Here is a 19,094-nt window from a genome sequence, read left to right on the forward strand (position 1 = left end):
CCCAAGCTGGTGAGCTTTTGTAGGGCCAGAGCCACTTCTTCCATTTGTGCCACCCCAAGCACGGCGGCAGGGCTCAGTAAACAATAAGAATGTGATAGTGTTTTCCATGGAAGAGCTCTGACAGCCCCATTGAATGTGATCTAAGTGCACTGCTCTCGTTCCCTCTCCTCTCTGCGTGGGACCACACCGCTCACCCTCGGGCATAAATTACTCACAACTCCATGCAGACAAGGACAAAGTCAATTTGCCAACGTCGTCTTGCTGCCCAGCAAACAATAATGACATTCCTGCCCCTCCTGCTGCTGCCAGAGGGCCCAGTGTCTGTGTGATGGGGGAATCAGTTCATCTATAAACCCTCTCTTGGGCTTTCCGAAAAACACGGGCAAGATACAAACGTAGGGATCCCTGTAAGTGCAAAGTCACTAGGGACTAGTATCTAAACGCCCCTCCCATAATACTCGGCTTCCTGGAGTAGCTCCCAACAGGAGACAAACAGGGAGTTCCTGGTCTGAATTCCTTTTGCCCGGCTGTGGCTTTGTTTTAAGCAGCCACTTACATTACTGTTCTCCTGGGTCCCATGTGGGAAATTGCGCTCCTTGCAGTATTTTCAAATGTAAAAAGCGATCGCGTGGAATGACTGGGACGGATGCTCAGTGCATGGAGAGCAGGACATGGTGAGCAGGCGAGACAACGTGTAGCAATGCACAGAGAGGCAATGAGTTGTGGGATTAGTGATGGGGCATACCAGGGGACATCGGCTGGGATGTAAAAGCTTCTGTGGCTTTACCATTGAGAGCACCTGTCCTGCAGAAGGGTCACAAAGCACCAAGGTGGTGGTAATAGCCATGCAATACTTCAGGGGGCCATGCGATAAATTGCATTTACCTTTAACCACTTCCTCTGCACTCTGCTGCCAATCCATCTCCATCTCCATCTCTCAAGATGGCCTCTAGCATTTCAAACCTCTGAACCATCATTGTTTTTTAACCACCAGCTATAAAAGTGTTTTCTTTTTACTGTGAAATGTGGAATTTCCTCCCAGAATTGTACCAGTCTGGGACCACAGGCATGCAATATTCAGACCTGGCCCAGTGTCAGGTTTAAGATACTCCACCTCACAATTTATCAGGGTCAGATATGAGCACTCCGTAGTGCCAGAAAGGGGAGCTTTGCAGTGGGCACATCGCGCTTGCTTCTAAGCATCCTAGTTCCCAAGACATTGCAGCTTAAGTGTGACACTGCTTTATGTGTGGGTGGAGTTCGGCAGGAGCATTTGGAAGCAGTTGTGTTTGCCTGAGCTAAAGGAGAATTACCCATCCTCCAAATCTATCCTTTTGTAGCCTGTAGTTATGGCAGCAGGAGAGATGAGAATGCATCCATGAACTCATCAAATTAACCATCTCCTGCTCCATTCTGTCATCAGAATCTTTCCGGGTGAGATCGGAACTCCCAGCTTGTTGATTCCCAGTTCCCCCACCTACAGTGCAAGGAGAATTAAATGTTCAGAAATTCAAACAGCTCAGACATGACAAAATCAAAATTGGCAATGCTGGATCACACTCGTGGTCCTCTCTGCCAGTGGCTGGGACCAGAGGTTTCAGAAACCCAGTAGTAGGTAGTAATGGGATAATCTGTCACCAGGGCAAGGTTTATAGCTTAATAGGTTTTAACACCAGAAAGGTCTAGTAGGATCATCTAGCCTGACTTCCTGCATAACACAGGCCAGAGAAACTCATCCAGTAATTCCTGCATCAAGCTCATAAGTTTGAAATTTCTCCTACTCTCCCCTACTTAGGCTTTCTGATGACCTGAAGTAGAAGGGTTTATATCCCTTCCAAAACTTTTTTTAATATTTATTATTCCAACTCTGGCAGGTTTTTTTTTTTTTAATCCATACAAACATGGAACATTTTTGGAATTCTGCTAAACTCTTCGCCTCGGTGCTACCTTGTGGCAATGAATTCCATATGATTGTGCACTGTGTGGAAAGTATTTCCTTGTCTTAGTTTGCCACTTTTCAAATGTCATTGAGTGTCCTCTTGTTCTTCTGTTATAGAGCCACAGAAACGTAGGGCTGGAAGTGACCTCAAGAAGTCATCTAGTCCAACCCCCTGCATTGAAGCAGGATTAAGTATACCTAGACCATCCCTGACAAGTTCTTGCCTACCCCTTTCTTAAAGATTCCAGCGATGGGAATTCCACAACCTACCTAGGTAACTTGTTCCAGTACATAACTATTCTTAAAGTTAGAAAGTTTTTCCTAATTCAAACCTAAATCTCCCTTGCTGCAAATTGAGCAGATTACTTCTTGCCCTATGGAGAACAATTGATCACTGTCCTCTTTGTAACAACCCTTAACGTATTTGAAGACTCTTATCATGTCCTCAATCTTCTCTTCTCTAGAATATACTTGTCGAATTCTTTCAACTTTTCCTCACAGGTCAGGGCCTCTAAACATTTTATCATTTTTGTTGCTCTTTTCTGGACTCACTCAAGTTTGTCCACATCTTTCTTAACATGTGTTGCCCAAAACTGGACAGAGTTCTCCAGCTGAGGCCTCGCTGGTGCTGCGTGGAGTGGAACAATTACCTCCCAGGTCTTACATATGAGACTTCTGTTAACCCATCCCATAATTTCATTTGCCTTTTCTGCAACAGAGTTACATTGTTGACTCGTTTTCACTTTGATCTGCTGTAAACCCCCCAGATACTTTTCTGCAGTGCGGCCGTGTAACAGCCGGCCTGGAGGGATGGACAGCCTAGTGCTTAGAGTGCATGGCTCCCAATTCCCTACTTGGTTGTGGGGCCTCAGTCTCGAAGGCTGGTGGGGAGATAGAGAGAGTCCCAGGCCCTCCCTCTCCCCTGGGTCCCAACCAAGGTTCCTCTGTTTGTTAGCCCTCCCGGCAGGGGGTCTAAATTCGCTGCCCTGGGCTACTTCCTACCAGACTGTTTGGTTTGGGGCGGAGCCCCTCAAGTCCCCTTAGTTGGATGGCCTGTTCCTGTAGGCTCCTTCCCTTGAGTCTGGAGTGGCACCTCACCATGGTCCCAGGCTCTGTCAATGGTGAATCCAAGCCCCACGATATCGCTGGGCTTCACCCTCTCAGTTGCCTTTGGAGCTGGAGGTTCCTAGGTCTCCTCCAGAGTTTCCCATGGCTGGGGGCACAGGGCTTCCTCCCTGGTGGCTGCCTGGGTGGGCAGGTTAGTGATCCTTCCCCTCACTTAGAGAGGTGGCTTGCTCCTGCCCCTGTGCCAGTCAGCCCTGAACTGCGACCAGCTCGCGCCTTTTCTCCCCCTCCAGGCCTGGCGTTAGCTGGAGGTATAACAGGGCTAGCTGGGCAGGGGCAGGGGCAGAGCAGAGTCTCTCTTTAACCCCCTGCTGTGCTGGCTGGCAGCTGCTCTGCTTCGTCACAGGCTGCCTAGCCAGTTAGTCACCATTTTATAGTGGGGGATTTGATTTTTTCCTTCCTAAATGTAGTACTTTGCACTTCTCTTTCTTTTGTGCGAAAGGGAGACTATAGCTCAGCAGTTCTCAGCCCGCAGCCTGTGGGCCGTATGTAGCCCAGTTAGCACGCAGCCCAGGCCAGGTGGTGGGGTCCACGTTCCTGGGGGCCTGGTGCAGCGGGGGTCCAGGGCTGCCACCCAGCCCTGCATGGTCTGGGGTCTGGGTCACCAGCCATCCCCGCAGGGTCCAAAGTAATTGCCTGCCCCCCACAGCGGGGGTCTGGGGTCCAGGGCTGCTGCCCGGCCCCACACAGTCAGGGGTCGGGGTCACCAGCTGGCCCCGCAGGGCAGGGGTCCAGGGTTGGGGCTGCTGCCCGGCCCACAATAATAAATAGGTGGAAAACCACTACTATAGATGGTATGAAAATGGGTTCCCAATCTTCCTTCTCTAGGCCATTCATTATTTTGAATATTTTTATTAATTATGGTGGAAGATAACATCTGTTCCTATTGAACCTGCTTGGAAGAAGTGGAGCGGAAGGAGGCACATCCTTGAGAGCCCTGTTTGTGGGGAATGAGGAGGAGGAGGTTACCAAGCAGCAGCAGGTAGAACACAGCTGGTTAGGAGCTGTGTTGGAAGAGGCAGAGGAGGGGAATCTGGTACAGTAGCTTTGTTCTTCTCTGCCTGAGGTGAGTGTCAGGAAGGGAGGGGGTCTAGGTGGGGCACAAATGTGCGCAGGAACTTTCCATATGTCTGTAAAATGTCTCTTGTGTCGGAGGGTGAGTGATTTTGTGAGATATTCCCCTTTACTGCCTTGCAAGCCTAGTCAACCCGGCTTCCTTCTGGTGGCAGAGGGCTGAATGTGTCTCTTGGGAACACATCAGCACTGCTTCTGGCTGGAACATAGGAATCATAGACTCTCAGGGCGGGAAGGGACCTCAGGAGGTATCTAGTCCAACCCCCTGCTCAAAGCAGGACCAGTCCCCCACTAAATCATCCCAGCCAGGGCTTTGTCAAGCCGGGCCTCAAAAACCTCTAAGGAAGGAACTGTCTCACCAAATCAGACCATCTATCCAGATGCTTCCAAGGAGAAAACCCTGTGGTGGACAGTTATGGCCGGCGATGGCAATTCAAGTGATGCATCATTTCAGGGGTGCGGGGGAGCATGCTGTCTCCACATCAGCCCTGACTGTGGAGAGAAATAGTGAGTTGAGCAGCCAGCCTGTGATCCCGGTGTTTCAGGGCATGATTCTGTCTCTAGATCATTGAGCTCGGCCATGGGAAGGATTTCAGTGTCATCAACCAATGGGCATAATGGTTTTGCCCAGGTGAAGCCGTGTTCATTGTTCACTAAGTGTTTGGAACAATTGTATGTGTGTTTTCCCAGAGCTGCAGAGGGTCTGCAGTGGCCAGGATATGTTCGGTGCCTCCTGCCACTCTCAGTTCTTTGGTTCTTGCATTTCTCTCTAGACTGGTTTGTGGGGAGCATGAGCCCGGGGCAGTAGCAGGTTCTGCCTGGGTGCTGTCCTTCAGGAGGATCTCTTGCTGGACAGCTCCCCAGCAGGGCTGAACATAGAATCAGCACCAGAGCTGGAGCGGCAGGTCCCATGAATGGATCTACAGCTGATACCTCAGTAGCTGTGTCGTGTGATTTGTCCCATTTTCACTCTTTGTGTCTCACCTGCACTCATTCCAGACTCTGAGCCCAAGCAAAGGGCTGGAAGATGGTGATTCCCTGACACCCAAAGCACAGAAAAGGGATACAAAGCTCCTGCCTAATGGAGGGGATGCAAAGCGCCTGATGGAACGTTTGAATCTCTCAGTACAGCTCTCACTCTCTAACCACACAAGCCGTTGGGGCTTTATCACATGCTCTTCTCCACCTCTCCAGTGCTCATCTCCCGGCTCGCTCACCTTCTGCCATTCGGTGATCGCTGTATCCCCCTCCCATCCTCAGGGGCTGGACTAGTCCTTTCCCAGCCTCCATTCTCAAAACCCAGGGAGGCAGTGTCAGGACCGGGACGTGGACAGGCTGGCCCAGTGCTCAGGCCAGATGGTCAGAACCAGAGTCCAAGCCAGAGGTCAGAGCCAGAATCAGAAACCAAGGCTCAAACAAGAGTCAGGCGCAGTGCAGCAGCCAGTCAGAAAGTCTCTCCGTTGCTCAGACAACTTCCTGGGCCGCCTTCTGAGTAATGCGGTATGGCCAGGCCAGTCGCTTCCCCCAGTCAGGGTCCTTGTGGCTGGGGCCTTTGGGAGGGTGAGAGTTCTGCTAGCCCCTCACGTCCAGTAGTTCTGGGTGAGCTGTCCAGTGGTGCCTGGGTCTGAGGGCTGCACGGGAACCTGTGGGTCCGGATTAGAGGCCCACATGCCCTTAACAGGCAGGATTGGAAGTTGTGAAACGAATGTTGACGCCAGAGTTTCTGCAATTGCCACTCCCCTGAGCACGTTGGCCAGGCTGTGTGCTCCTGTGTGCTGTGCAGGGGCGGTTCTAGACCCCAGCGCGCCAAGCAGGCGGCGGGCGGGCCGTTCCGGGCGCGTGCTGTGCACATATTACTGAGTTCATTCCCACCACCCCCTCCAGGAGGGGAAGAGAAGGGACTCGCCCGAGGTCACAGAGTGCATCTGCTGCAGAATGGGGACTGGAACTTGGCCGTTCCCAGCTCCTGCCCGTGAGCTTAGTCCACCGGTGCCTCTCCACATGGTCTGGAAGTACCTTTTTTCCCTCTCCCCAGCTGCCAGGCTCCCGGTAGCCAGGGATTTGGGTACGATCTGTTCTGGAGCTGGGATAGAGGCTAGGGGTGGGATCTGTTTCCTTCCCTTCCTGTGCCGCAGCACTGGGGCTCCCCAGGGACAGGAACGCTACTGGACTGGATGCGGCACCTGGAAAGCCTGTGAGAATCTTGCCAGGTCTGACTGGAGGGGGCCTTGCCCAAATGGAGCCACAGCCAGGGTTGGGTATCTGAGAGGGAGAGTGCCAGAGAACACTGCCTTCTTTTCATGGCTTGCTCTTCTCTTAAGTACCGTGTGATTGTCTGTCTGTTGGGCAAGTCTTGGAGAGAGTGGCTGGGGGCTTGGAGCACTGGGACCCATAGCTCAGCGGTGTGATACTCTGGGTTTTGTCTCCGTCTCTAACAGGCTAACCCTGCTCCCATTATCGTGAACACGGACTCCTTGGAACCAGGGATCTCTGTAAGTCTCCTGCTTGGATTTTCATTTTTTTCTATAGAAATAACATGTTAACCCTGCCTGCCTGAGCCCGGGGGGATACGGCTCCCTGGGATCCCCTGCCTGCCTGCCCGGGCCCGGGGGGATACGGCTCCCTGGGATCCCCTGCCTGCCTGCCCGGGCCCGGGGGGATACGGCTCCCTGGGATCCCCTGCCTGCCTGCCTGCCTGCCCGGGCCCGGGGGATACGGCTCCCTGCCATCCCCTGCCTGCCCGGGCCTGGGGGATACGGCTCCCTGGGATCCCCTGCCTGCCTGCCCGGGCCCGGGGGATACGGCTCCCTGCCATCCCCTGCCTGCCTGCCCGGGCCTGGGGGATACGGCTCCCTGCCATCCCCTGCCTGCCTGCCTGCCTGCCTGCCTGCCTGCCCGGGCCCGGGGGATACGGCTCCCTGCCATCCCCTGTCTGCCTGCTCGGGCCCGGGGGATACGGCTCCCTGGGATCCCCTGTCTGCCTGCTCGGGCCCGGGGGATACGGCTCCCTGGGATCCCCTGCCTGCCTGGGCCCGGGGGATGCGGATCCATCCTAGCATGGCTATTATCGGGGGGGAGGGGGCTCTCTAGAGCTGCTCCTCTGCTCACACCTCACACCAGCTGTTCCCAGCTCATTGCCGAGGGAAGGCCATTTTAGTGCTGCTTCTGTCCACCCACCCCATGTGGCGTTTCTCAGCATCACTCGGGGACCTATTACCTGAAAGCAAAGCTGTGATCAGAGCAATTGGCAAATTCACCAGCCCCCAGGAGGAAAGCAAGGAAGCCGTCTCTGGGTGTTAACAACAGGAAGGCAGGGTGGAGGAGGGAGCCTGACGGGGGGCAGGGGTAGAAGAGTGTGGAACGGATTCAGGGAAGGGAACAGATACTTGGTGGTGGGGGAACCAGGGAGGCTAATCTTACTGGACAGGGGTTTTAACCTGGTGACCCATGAGACCACCTCCTCACTGACCCACTTCAGCCCTACCTCCGCCGTTCAGCGGAAGGGTTTGGCCAGAATCCTTAGCAGTGTCTCTGCACAGGGCAGAGAGGAAGAACAGTGGACAGTGGCTGGGATGAATACGTGGTTCCTGCAGCGCTGACTGCATAGCCATGGGGCACTCAGACTTTACCCCGCTGAGAGACGCATTGACAGTGTGCCAGGCCTCTGCCAGCTGCGCCTATTTGTCTTAGGAGGCAGCACATGGCAGCCACCCTCCTCTTTAACACAGGGGGCAGCTCTGGAGATGCCTTGTGCCGGGCTTTGCTTGGTCTTCTGCATCAGGATGGAGTATTGCACGCAGGGTCAGTAGTCCCCAGGTGGCACCTCTGACACAAACGCCAGTTCCGCACGCAGCCCAGGACGGGCCAGCACCATGCTGGCGGGTAGGTCAGTGTTGAGTCGGAGAGAAGGAAAACAGCAACTGAATCCTCCCCACTACTTGATGCATCCACTTACCTTTGTCTTAAATCTCAGCCCAGGGCCACCTCCACCACCATCTCCTCTCCCACCTGGGTGTGTCTCCTCTCACTCCTTGCTGGCTGCGTGGCTAGCTCGTGCGTCTGACCCTGCTGAGCTGCCAAGCTCTGGCCTTGCTCTCAGCACCAGCTTGCTCAAGTATGCGTTGATGCAGAGTACTGATGTAGGGGCATCGCCCCATGCTTCACTGCAGTCTGGGACGCTGATGGCTGAGGTGAAAGGTTCCCTACGACCCGCACGCAGGGATCACAAGGACCTGTGAGACTGACATCACAACCAATACTGGGCTCCTCCAGGGGGCCTTGGCCATGGCCCCCCAACTCCACACAGACCCATACATGGAGACAGCGGCTTCAGCATCCCTGTCATTGAGTTCCTGCCTGAGCCCCAGTTCTCCAGAAGCACAAGCTGGGCCTTAGAGGCTCAAGATAGCCCCTCACTTTTCTTCCTTCTCTTTGTTTTGTTTCCTTTGCCCTCCGTCCTGGTAGCTTTCTGTCTCTGTCCTCCTCCCCCACTCCCAGCTTCTTGGTGGGAGCCCTGTCTTGCCTCTCTATGATTTGAGGTCTGTTCCTCCTGCCCTGTTCTGGTGCGTTTGATTAGATTATTAGAGCACACTAATCACCATGGAGACAGCTGGCAAATTATCCCAATCATCTCGGGAGGCTGATCCTGGGGGTCTGATCCAGGCACCCAGAAATGTGTCCAGAAAATCAGCTGTACCCAGGGCTACGGACACCAATATCAAGGGCCACAAGTGGCTGTGCCTGGGAAGCTATTCTGTGGATCTTACTGGCTGTAAATCCAGAGGTGGCCTTGGGTTTAGAGACCTGGTGCATTTTGTCTTATCACCTTCGACTGGCACCATTTTGGGGCAGGGATCGCTGTGTTTTGTATAGAACCCAGCATCCACCACAGAATTTAATCTAACAAAACCCAGTGCTCCAGATACAATTCCCGAGTGCGTTAAATTCTGTTCTGTGTAGGTTTTTATCCCTTGCTTATCGGCCTACAATCTGAGCACCTAAATGAAAGAATCCCTTAGAGGATAATCCCCCTGGTGGGCCAGTTCTGTGCCCAAATGTGAGTCTGAATTTCTGCACATTCTCCATCAATGGCTTCCAAATGTCCTCTCCAGCCTGTCCGTAATCCTTTCAGAGAGAGCCACTGGGGACAAACGCCACCCAGACAGCAATGTCCTTCCAGTGTAACCCAAGTCCCCTCTGGAAGAACTGTCTCCAAACAGAAGTATCTGTCCTGTCTGTGCTAAGACACAGTCCATGCACAGTCCATGCACAGAGTTAAGAGTTCCGCAACTTCACATTTGAGTTCTTTCAGAACTCTTGGGTGAATGCCATCTGGTCCCGGTGACTTGTTAATGTTGAGTTTATCAATTAATTCCAAAACCTCCTCTAGTGACACTTCAATCTGTGACAGTTCCTCAGATTTGTCACCTACAAAAGCCAGCTCAGGTTTGGGAATCTCCCTAACATCCTCAGCCGTGAAGACTGAAGCAAAGAATCCATTTAGTTTCTCTGCAATGACTTTATCATCCCCCCTGCTAGTCTCAGTTCAGAGAAGGATCACTTGGGGGACGTAAAGGCCCTTTTCTGGCTTCTTCAATCCTTGTACCCCTCTGTTTCAGACAGTAAATTCTGGATGGCTCAGGCCACAAACCTACCTCTTCCACAATAGACTGATGGGGGATAAGGCATCCAGGCAGGCTTGTGTGCTGGTCCTTAACTCTCCCCTCACACTTCAAACCAAAGCAAAGCAAAACCTTACACCTGGAAAATTGTATCCTGTCTCGGCAGCATTATAAGGAAGGGCAGATCTTGAGGGCATGGCATGGCTGCCCCAGGGATTGGTTTAAGCACCCCCCCATGTGTTACAGGGAATGAGGGGGAGACAGCAGCTCACATTCTGTTTAGAAACAGGGTTAGAGGCAGGCTGTTTTTGATCACTGGTTAGACTCTGTACATGCCACCATTGACAGAAAGCCACTCCCTGTGCTTTGTGTAAAAACACTGCAAAGTTGCCCTTTGTCATACTAAAATGACCTGTGTTTATAGCATGTTAATTTCCTCAATGAGTGTTTTCATGTGCCAACATTCACCACATCTCAAGTTACAGAGACAGACAGGTGTCTGATTAGTGGTAATTCTAAATACCCTGGTTTTGGCCTCAAACCAGAAAAATTCAGCCTGGCCACATGCTTCATTGGATTCAGACTTCCAGACTCAGGCCTGGTCTGCAACGAAATTAGGTCATTATAATGACGTCACTCAGGGGTGGGAAAAATCCATCCCCAGGGCCATGCAGTTAAACCAATCTAACTCCCAGTGTAGACAGCGCGAGATCGACAGGAGACTTCTCCCATCAACCCAGCTACCATCTCTTGCGGAGGTGCATTACCTACGCCAACAGGAGAACCTCTGCTGTCCGCATAGGGGGTATCTTCATTGAAGCGCTACAGCCGCTCGACTGCAACAGGACAGCTGTGTCACTGCAGCGTTTTAGCCAAGCCCCCAGTGGAAAGCATTGTTACCTGACTACTCTGAAACGAGGCTGATCTTTTCAATCTAGATAATTGCCCACATCAAAAAATTACTCCACACTTTGGGCTAAGAACTTACAGTTTCACTCCCTTGCTCAGAAGAGGCCACGGTTGGGAAGAGATCAGGATCTGGGGTTGAAATGGGCTGGCTCGTTGTAGCCTGGGGAGCTGGTACTTGTCTTTTTTTAAGAGTCTGCATCTGCTCCTAAATCTGAACATCCGTTTTACAAAACTCCGCCTCCAGCTCTGGTAGTTGCTGAGAAAACCTTGCAAAATGTGATGCAAGTGTAACTGCCCAAGCGATGCCTGCCAGAGTGTGCAGACAGCCTGCAATGGCTCTGGAAGGAATGTGCTGTCCCATTTAGCTCACTCTGGCACTGTGACAATAATTTAAATGTCACTGATGTTAACTATGTGACTGCTGATCAAAACATGCCAGAGAGGGATAAGCATATTCTGAAAAATTACACAATCTCACGTGAGTTTCTCAGAGAGGCAGGGCTTAATTTGTGGGAGGACCTTGGGAAAGTACCATGACTTTTTCCCCCTCCACCTTGACTGCTGATCAGGATAGATCACTGGGAACAATTAACTAAGTCTTACAACATGCTTGTTTCATAAGTAAATATCACTATCTGCATGTTCATAGATTCCAAGGCCAGAAGGGACACCGTCATCACCCAGCCTGACCACCTCTATAGCACAAGCCATGGAACTGTCCCAGACAAATTCCTAGAGCAAAGCTTTTAGAAAAACGTCTCACCTTGATTTAAGACTTGTCAGGGATGGCGAATCCCCATCTTACATAGGGGGAAGCTGAAGCACAGGGAGGTATGCCTGCATTGCACAGAAAGTCAGTGGCAGAACAATAACCCAGGAGGCCTGTCTCCTGGGAAACTGTAAAGCTGAAAGAGACTGAGGAGTGAAAATAAACAGCATATCAGACATGAGATGGCAATTCAGTAGGCCAGCAAACATTTGGTCTGAATATGCAGATGCATCACATCATGGGACAAGGAGAGGGAGTAGTCCCTCCCTGCACGCCTGTGGTGTGATTGCACCTGGAGATTGGTGTCTGAAAGATACTGACAAACTGAAGTGAGCTCAGGCCAGGTCTATGATACAGACTTATATCTGTGCTCAGTGGTGTGAAAAATCCACCCCAATGCGCGACATAGTTACCCCCCTGTAGACAGCGCTATGTTGTGGGGAGAGCTTCCTCCCTCCTAAGCTACCACTTCTCGGGGCGGAGGATTAACTACGCTGACAGGAGACGCTCTCCCATCTTCCCGGAAGTGCTCCAGTGGCCTGCAGCAGCACTGCCACCATAGCACTGTATATGAAGACAAGCCCTCAGAGCAGAGCAGCAAAGCTGATTAGAGAGGGATTGATTTAGGGAGCGAGGTTAACGGGGGGGAATCCCCATGCTATGGGACCTATAGGCATGTATATGCTGCAGCTCAGAGAGAGCTTCCCAGCTCGGGTAGACAGACTTGCACTACCTCTACTTGAGCTAGCAGGCTAAAACCACCCGTGTGGACGTTGTGGCACCCAAGTCCAAGCCCGCCTGACCTCTGGGTCCAAGCGTGGGTGGCTAGCCTGAGCCACTGCCAGTGCCAGACACACTCTCAGCTGCAGTGTAGACATACCAGAAAGGCCCCTCTGGGGAATGCAGCGGTTCCCCTGTAGCAGGCATTTGGGAGCAGGTGAGGGTGAGAAGGGGAGTGGCAGGGGCACTGCTTGTGTGTTGTAATTGCTGCTCGGGGGGTGGGACCAGCAGCCCCTGACCAGAGAAGGGCAGCCCCACTGCCCTCCGTCCCGGGGGTTGCACGTTAAGCTGAATAGTGGGACTTTATTAAACCCTGTGCACTGCTCTGTGGGTGCAGCTGCCTTGCTTGCAGCCTGGCTCCTCACACACATGCTCTCCTGATGGCCCCTCCATAACAGCCCTCCAGGGAACATGGCCCTCTGACTCCAGTTCCACTGATCATGGTACAGGGCAAACAATATTGCTGACCCCAGGAGGAATCTGGCTCTCAGTCAGTGGCATGTAAACAACCGAGTCAGTGGCATGCTAACCAAGGAGGGAAAGGAATACTGTAATGTGGTGCTAGGGGATATAGAACGGGGCAAATAATTTCTTCTGGGTGAAATCCACCCCATTCAGAGGGCCAGTCGAAGGCAGACTTAAGGTGTTGGAATGCCTGGTAGTGTGCAGGGCCAGATTTCACCCCCTCTGAATCGCTGGATAGCCAACAAAGCACATATTCCACAGTCTGAATATTGACTATTTCACCTCTGATTTGATCACCCTGCATTTTACCAGGGTACCATAGTATCATGCGTCGTTTGTTCTTTGTTGCCCTGCTCACACCTTCCTAGGCTTTGACAGCAGTGAGATCCACTGTAGAAGAATATCTGTGCTCCCGGCCCCTCTGCCTGGCACCGCGCTCTGTAAGGGGCTGCCTTTATCATGGCACCTGTCCCTGTGGGTCAGCTGACCCGGGCTCGTGTGGCTCCGGCCTTGGGGCTGTCAAATTTCAGTGCCGACCTTTGGGCTCGGGCTGGAGCCTGAGCTCTGAGACCCTCCCCCCGTCGCAGGGTCTCCAAGGCTGGGCTCCAGTCCGAACCCAGACTCCACAGTGCAATTTTATAGCCCTGCAGCTCAGCTGATCCGGGTGAGCTGCAGCCGGGCCACGGGTCTTCTGTTGCAATGTAGAGGTGCCTTCGCACCCAGCACCATGGGTATGCGTGCATGTTCTGCCATGTGCTGCACCCGCTCACTGCTGACAGCCGGCCCAGCAGCCTCACTCAGGACGAGCACAGACCTGGCTGGGTGGTGAAGGCTTGGACAGGTTTATTGTCAACGAAGTCCAGTCCTAGCGCCTGGCTCAATGGTTACAGGTACGCTAACACATGTACGCCTGGCTCCCGTCAGCAGCAGAACGTCCTGCTGCCCTTTCGGCCAGACAGAGCTGCTCCTCCTGTGGCTTCTTTCTTATACATAGATACAAACAACTTACGTACCACACTCTTGTTGTGGTTAGTTACCGACCTACACCTGGTACCTGTGGATTTGAATAAAACATCTCTGTCCATTAGTTTGTCCTCCCGTCCTTGTCTTGATCGGGGTTGGTGTGTTGCTGTACAATCCCCAGGAATGTGTTTACATGGATACCTGGTACTTAGAGGTATCTGTTTCTTAGTGACGCTTGCTATGCCTCTGCCAAGTTCATGTGCCGGACAGCAAACTTGTAAGCAAGTGTCTGCTTTATGACAGCGGCTGCCATTTGCTCAGAGCCTGGCTTTTTGCTGGCTGGTTCAGGCCTCTGGCCCAGCGCTCCAGGCTCTCTGATCACTGATGGGCTGTGTGCCCTGTCACGGAGGCCAGGGCCTAGCAGTGTGCGTCTGTTGCATAACTAGTATGCCCTGCTTATTCTTAGACTCACAGACTTTCAGATCAGAAGGGACCAGCTTGATCATCTACTCTGACCTCCTGCACATGGTAGGCCACAGAACCTCACCCACCCACTCCTGTAACAGACCCATAATCTCTGGCTGACTTACTGATGTCCTCAAATCATTAAAGACTTTAAGTTACAGAGAATCCACCATTTACACCAGTTCAAACCAGCAAGTGACCGTGCCCCACGCTGGAGTAGAAAGCGCAACCCCTCCGTAGGGTCTCTGCCCTTCTGACCTGAGGGAAAATTCCTTCCCACCCGCAAATATGGCAGTCAGTGAGACCCTGAGCATGGCATGAGACCCACCAGGCAGACACCTGGGAATGAATTCTCTGTAGTAACTCAGAGCCTGCCTCATCTAGTGTCCCCTCTCTGGCTATCAAAGATATTTGCTAATAGCAGGTGTGGAAGGACCATAAGCCATTGTAGGCAGTCTCACTCTACCATCCCTTCCATAAACTTATCAAGCTCAGTCTTGAAACAAGTTAGGTTTTTTGCCTCCACTGCTCCCCTTCGAAGGCTGTTCCAGAACTTTTCTAATAGTTAGAAACCTTTATCTAACTTCAGGCCTAAACTTGATGGCCAGTTTATATCCATTTTTTCCTGTGCCAACATTGGCCCTTAACTTACATAACTTCTCTCCCTCCCTGGTAGTTATTCCTCTGATGTATTTATAGAGCACAATCATATCTTCCCTCAGCCTGCGTTTTGTTAGGCTAAACAAGCCAAGTTCCTTAAGTCTTCTCTCATAAGGTAGGTTTTCCATTCCTCTGATCATCCTAGCAGCCCTTCTCTGTACCTGTTCCAGTTGGAATTCTTCTTTCTTAAATATGGGAGACCAGAATTGCACACAATATTCCAGATGAGGTCCCACCAGTGCTTCATATAATGATAATAGACCTTCTCTCTCTCTACTGGAAATACCTCACCTGATGCACCCTAGGAGTCAATTACCTTGTTTTCATGGACACATCAGATGGACAGCTCATACTCATGCTGTGATCTACCAATGCACCCAGGTCTTTCTCCTCCTCTGTTGCTTCCAGCTGATACCTCAGGACTTTGGAGAGAGAGAGGCATGTGAAGGAGGGCCAGAGCAAAGAGCTGACCCAGTTTTCTGAGTTTTGTATAGGTCCGTGTGATGGGAGAGGGAGGAGGAGGTGGGTAAATCGTGTCAGTGGGAGAGCGCAGAGTAAGGGAGATGAGACCCTTAAGACAGAGCCTTTAGCCCCACCAAAGGGCTTTACTCTGTGCACACGAATCAATTCATCACCTGTGGTGGAAGGAAACAGATGTTTAACAGCTGCACAGCAATGCAGCACAGCTGCTTGGAGCCATACATACCCTGTGTTCAACTGAACGTTCACGGGAAGCAGCAAAGAATGTAATTACCTCAGCCAGAGTGTAGCTGGGACATGGGTCTAGCACCGCTACTTCCAGTAGAAGTCTAATTTTGTCCTTAGAAGTCTCCAGTCCAAGTACTGATCAAACCCAAGACTGCTGTGCTGTGCGGAGGAGATAATAGGCCCTGTGTGGTGGCTGAACATCTTGGCGGTAGATCAAGGAGCCAGATAAGTTTAGGGCAGCTTGCAGGTAGAGTTGCAGGTAGAGTTGCAGAAGGCAGCATAGACAAGGCATGGCACAGGCACCTCCTCAGATATATAGAGACAGAGCGGGAGAGCCAGAACCTGCTGCTTCTGCTCAGAGAAGAGAGTTTTTTCTAACACATCCCAAAGGGGATGTGCTGCTGATGTGAAATCATTACAGCTCATCTTGTAGTCCAACTCCATGGCAGGACATGTGTTTTAATAGCCTGTGAAACTGCCTCCTTATTTTCCCTGACTGTACCCAGAATTGCCACTGGTGACACAGGTAGGACATCCAAGACACTCTCAGCAGTACCTGAACAAGATGGGACCACCCACAGGTGCTAGATGCTCCTGTATGAATATTGCCCTGGAAAGAGTTGGAAAGGTTAATGAGTCTGAACATTGGGACTTATGTAAATAGGCTGCAGAACTAGGCTTGAAAGACATGGCACCTGCGAGGCTTTGAAATGCCACTTCTGGAGCCCTGTACAGATGTGATCAGAGCTCCAAGTAATGGGAACTGAAGTTACTGTTTCCAGACCAAATCGATCATAGACTGAGCAGAGTGCAGAGAAGCACACAGGCCTCCGAGGACACAAGAATCTGCTGGGTCCATTCTGTGCCATGATCACAGCTTCCTGTTCCAAAACCACAGCCAGGACCTGGTGGTGTCACTTAGCGCCAGTAGCTCCTTGGGAGACGCTGACAGGGGCACTGCATCAGGCAGTCTTCAAGTCTCTGCCTTTGATCTCCGCATTCACATCTGGGATCATTCCTCAATTTCCACATGGTCCTACTGTCACCAGCCTTTGCCAGCCCAGCTCCCGCCCAATTTAGAAAACAGCATTTTTGTTCGAAGTCAGGCCCCGGAGGGAGCAGTTCTGAAGCAGCCAGGTTCCCCAGGATCATCAGTAATGCCTGCCATTTTGTTACTCTGTAGCCCTCCGCAGTGGTAGTTTGAGGTAAGGGATTTTCTCTTTCTAGACGTCAGCCTCTTTGCTGATGGAATGTTTCCACGCTGTGGATGATTTGGATCATGCACCTGTTTTTTCTCTCCCCTTTTTACTGAAGGCATCTTGCCTCATGGATGGTGGTGGTGCCATCCCTCTGAGACAGTGCAGTGACTGCATGGGAGTCAGTTGCAAAGTCCCCTGTGATGATCCTACAGGACTGATTGAGTGTGGCCATACTGGGGGCACTCAGCAATTGAGTAACACATGACAAGACTTGTTTCACAGGTGTTTTGGGGTCAGCTCCTCATTTTGTATTGGCCACTTTCTGGAGTACACAATTCCTAGAGCTCACTTTCTTTTTCAACTTCTTGATGTGCTCTTGAATGTCAACATTCCATCTATTGTGACCCCTAGGTACAGTGGATATTTCTAGTGCTTGAGGATTGTACCTTTCCATGATATCTAGAGTTTTTGCTTGGCCTGACCATGTTTCAGGTGAAAGGCACATACTTGGGTCTTGCTAGGGTTGGCATTCAGGAACTATGTGAGATAATATTTTCCAAATATACTCAGGGAACCAGTTAGAACGTGCTCAGTGTCCTCAAACCTTTCTGATTGGGTAGCGATGCAAAGATCATCTGTATAAATGAATCTTCACACATCAGGGAATTCTCATGGGTCCCCCTCCCCCAAGAAAAGAGGTGCACCCATTCTTATTTCCAGTGAGTGAGACATGGCAGCTCGGGGGATAGTGATGGAGCCTCCCAGGCACTGCCCGGGACATGTCTGAAAAGCCCTTATGTTAAAAGGAACTAGAGGTGTGGAAGGGAGTTTTACCCTCACTCCCTTGTCGCACCACGAGAAGGAGGAGCCAGCCACAGGGAATGAGCCATGAGCACTGCATCATCCCCACAGAGGAGATTTAAAGGAGGATGCCAAGCAAATGGAAATGAGGTTTCGCTTCTGTGAATCTGCAGCTCTGTGAGAGTAAATTACCCCCTGCTTCCTTTCTGCTCCAGCACTGCTGGTACCAGGCAATTACAATCATTATCTGCTAGAGCAGTACTGAGTGGTGACAGCAGCCAGACCCTGCTCCTTTCCCTTCTACCATCACAGCCATTCTCCTCCTGTACACCAGCACATGGGCTCGTGCTTCTCAACTTGCCATGGCCCAGACACTAGGCAGAACGTGGTGACGAGGATCTGAAACAAGGCAGATAAGAAAATGAACCCAGAAGGAAATAGGAATGATGTGAAGTTTTCTTCCCCGTGTAAATAACATTTACCGCGGCCTCTTAATGCTCATGATTCCGGGTTTCAGATTTTAGTAATTTTATTACCTTAAAACTGAGCTAATAAGGTGCATCGGGATGCTGGTGAGTGTGTCACTCTAGAAACACGTGCTGTTCTTACTCCAGTCAAATCACAGAGCTGGGCAGCTCCTGCTGAACAATCCTGTGGCTACTTGGTTGCATCTTTCAGTAATTTTGTTTTGGCTGCATTCATATCCCTTTTCTGTTTGCTTTCCATGAACCTTGTGTTGAGCAACTTTATTGGCAAGAACATCACAGAAACGGGGAGTCTGAGAGAATAGTCACAGGGTGTGAATTTTTAACCTTGAACCCAACTATTCATGTTCATCCAATCAGGGAACAGAATCAATAGAATGTGACCTGTGAATCCAATAAAAAAATAACCAACACCTCTCAGATTTTGGATCTGAAATATTTGCAGCAAGCTGCTTGCACACAATCTATGGGCTGTCAATTAATAACGAATAAAAAACAAAAAGTATGTAAGCTGCTTGCAGGCCATTTCTGAACAACAACAACAGAGTCTAGGAACGTAGGAATTGCCAGTTTGAATCAGACCTGAGGTCCATCTAGTCCAGTGTTTTATCTCTGACAACAGCCAGCACCAGATGCTTAAGAGGAAAAGCATAGGAACCCCACAGTAACAGATGTGGGTAAACTGGTCCCCTCACAGGTCTCATTCTGGTCTCTAATAGTAAGATACTGGCTTAACCCTGAAGCTTGGAGTCTAGTATCCCTTCCACACTTTTTGTTATAATTAATGACAACTCTGGATATTCTTGTGATCCATATAAATGTCCAGTTGCTTTATGAATCTTACGAGGTAATTGGTCTCAATAACATCCTGTGGCCATGAGTTCCACTGTCTAATTACACATTGTGTGAATAGGTATTTCTTTGTATCAGTTTTGAATTTACCCCCTTTTGGTTTAATTGACTGTCCCCTTGTTCTTTTGTTAGGAGACAGGAAGAACAAAAATCTCCCAATCTTCCTTCTCTAGACCATTTATTATTTTATATGTCACCTCTTATTAGTCTCCTGACTAGCTAAACAACTGCAGTCTTTCCAATCTATCCTCCTCTGAACTCTTCCCCCTTCTTCCCCCC

At 51.0% G+C, this 19,094-nt stretch overlaps 1 protein-coding gene across 7 annotated transcripts in view; it reads left to right on the top strand.

Moving 5' to 3' along the window:
- The window catches only part of DLG3 (discs large MAGUK scaffold protein 3), a 163,478-nt gene that overhangs the window by 65,402 nt on the left and 78,982 nt on the right, over nt 1-19,094 (top strand). For all 7 annotated transcript variants that reach the window (XM_039486972.1, XM_039486977.1, XM_039486974.1 and 4 more), the window contains one exon: nt 6,577-6,630. In XM_039486972.1, the coding sequence (XP_039342906.1) occupies nt 6,577-6,630 (54 nt within the window). The remainder of the gene's footprint in view (nt 1-6,576; nt 6,631-19,094) is intronic.

This window comes from Mauremys reevesii, linkage group 9 (assembly GCF_016161935.1).
Source record: "Mauremys reevesii isolate NIE-2019 linkage group 9, ASM1616193v1, whole genome shotgun sequence".
In the NCBI taxonomy this organism is placed as follows: domain Eukaryota; kingdom Metazoa; phylum Chordata; order Testudines; family Geoemydidae; genus Mauremys; species Mauremys reevesii.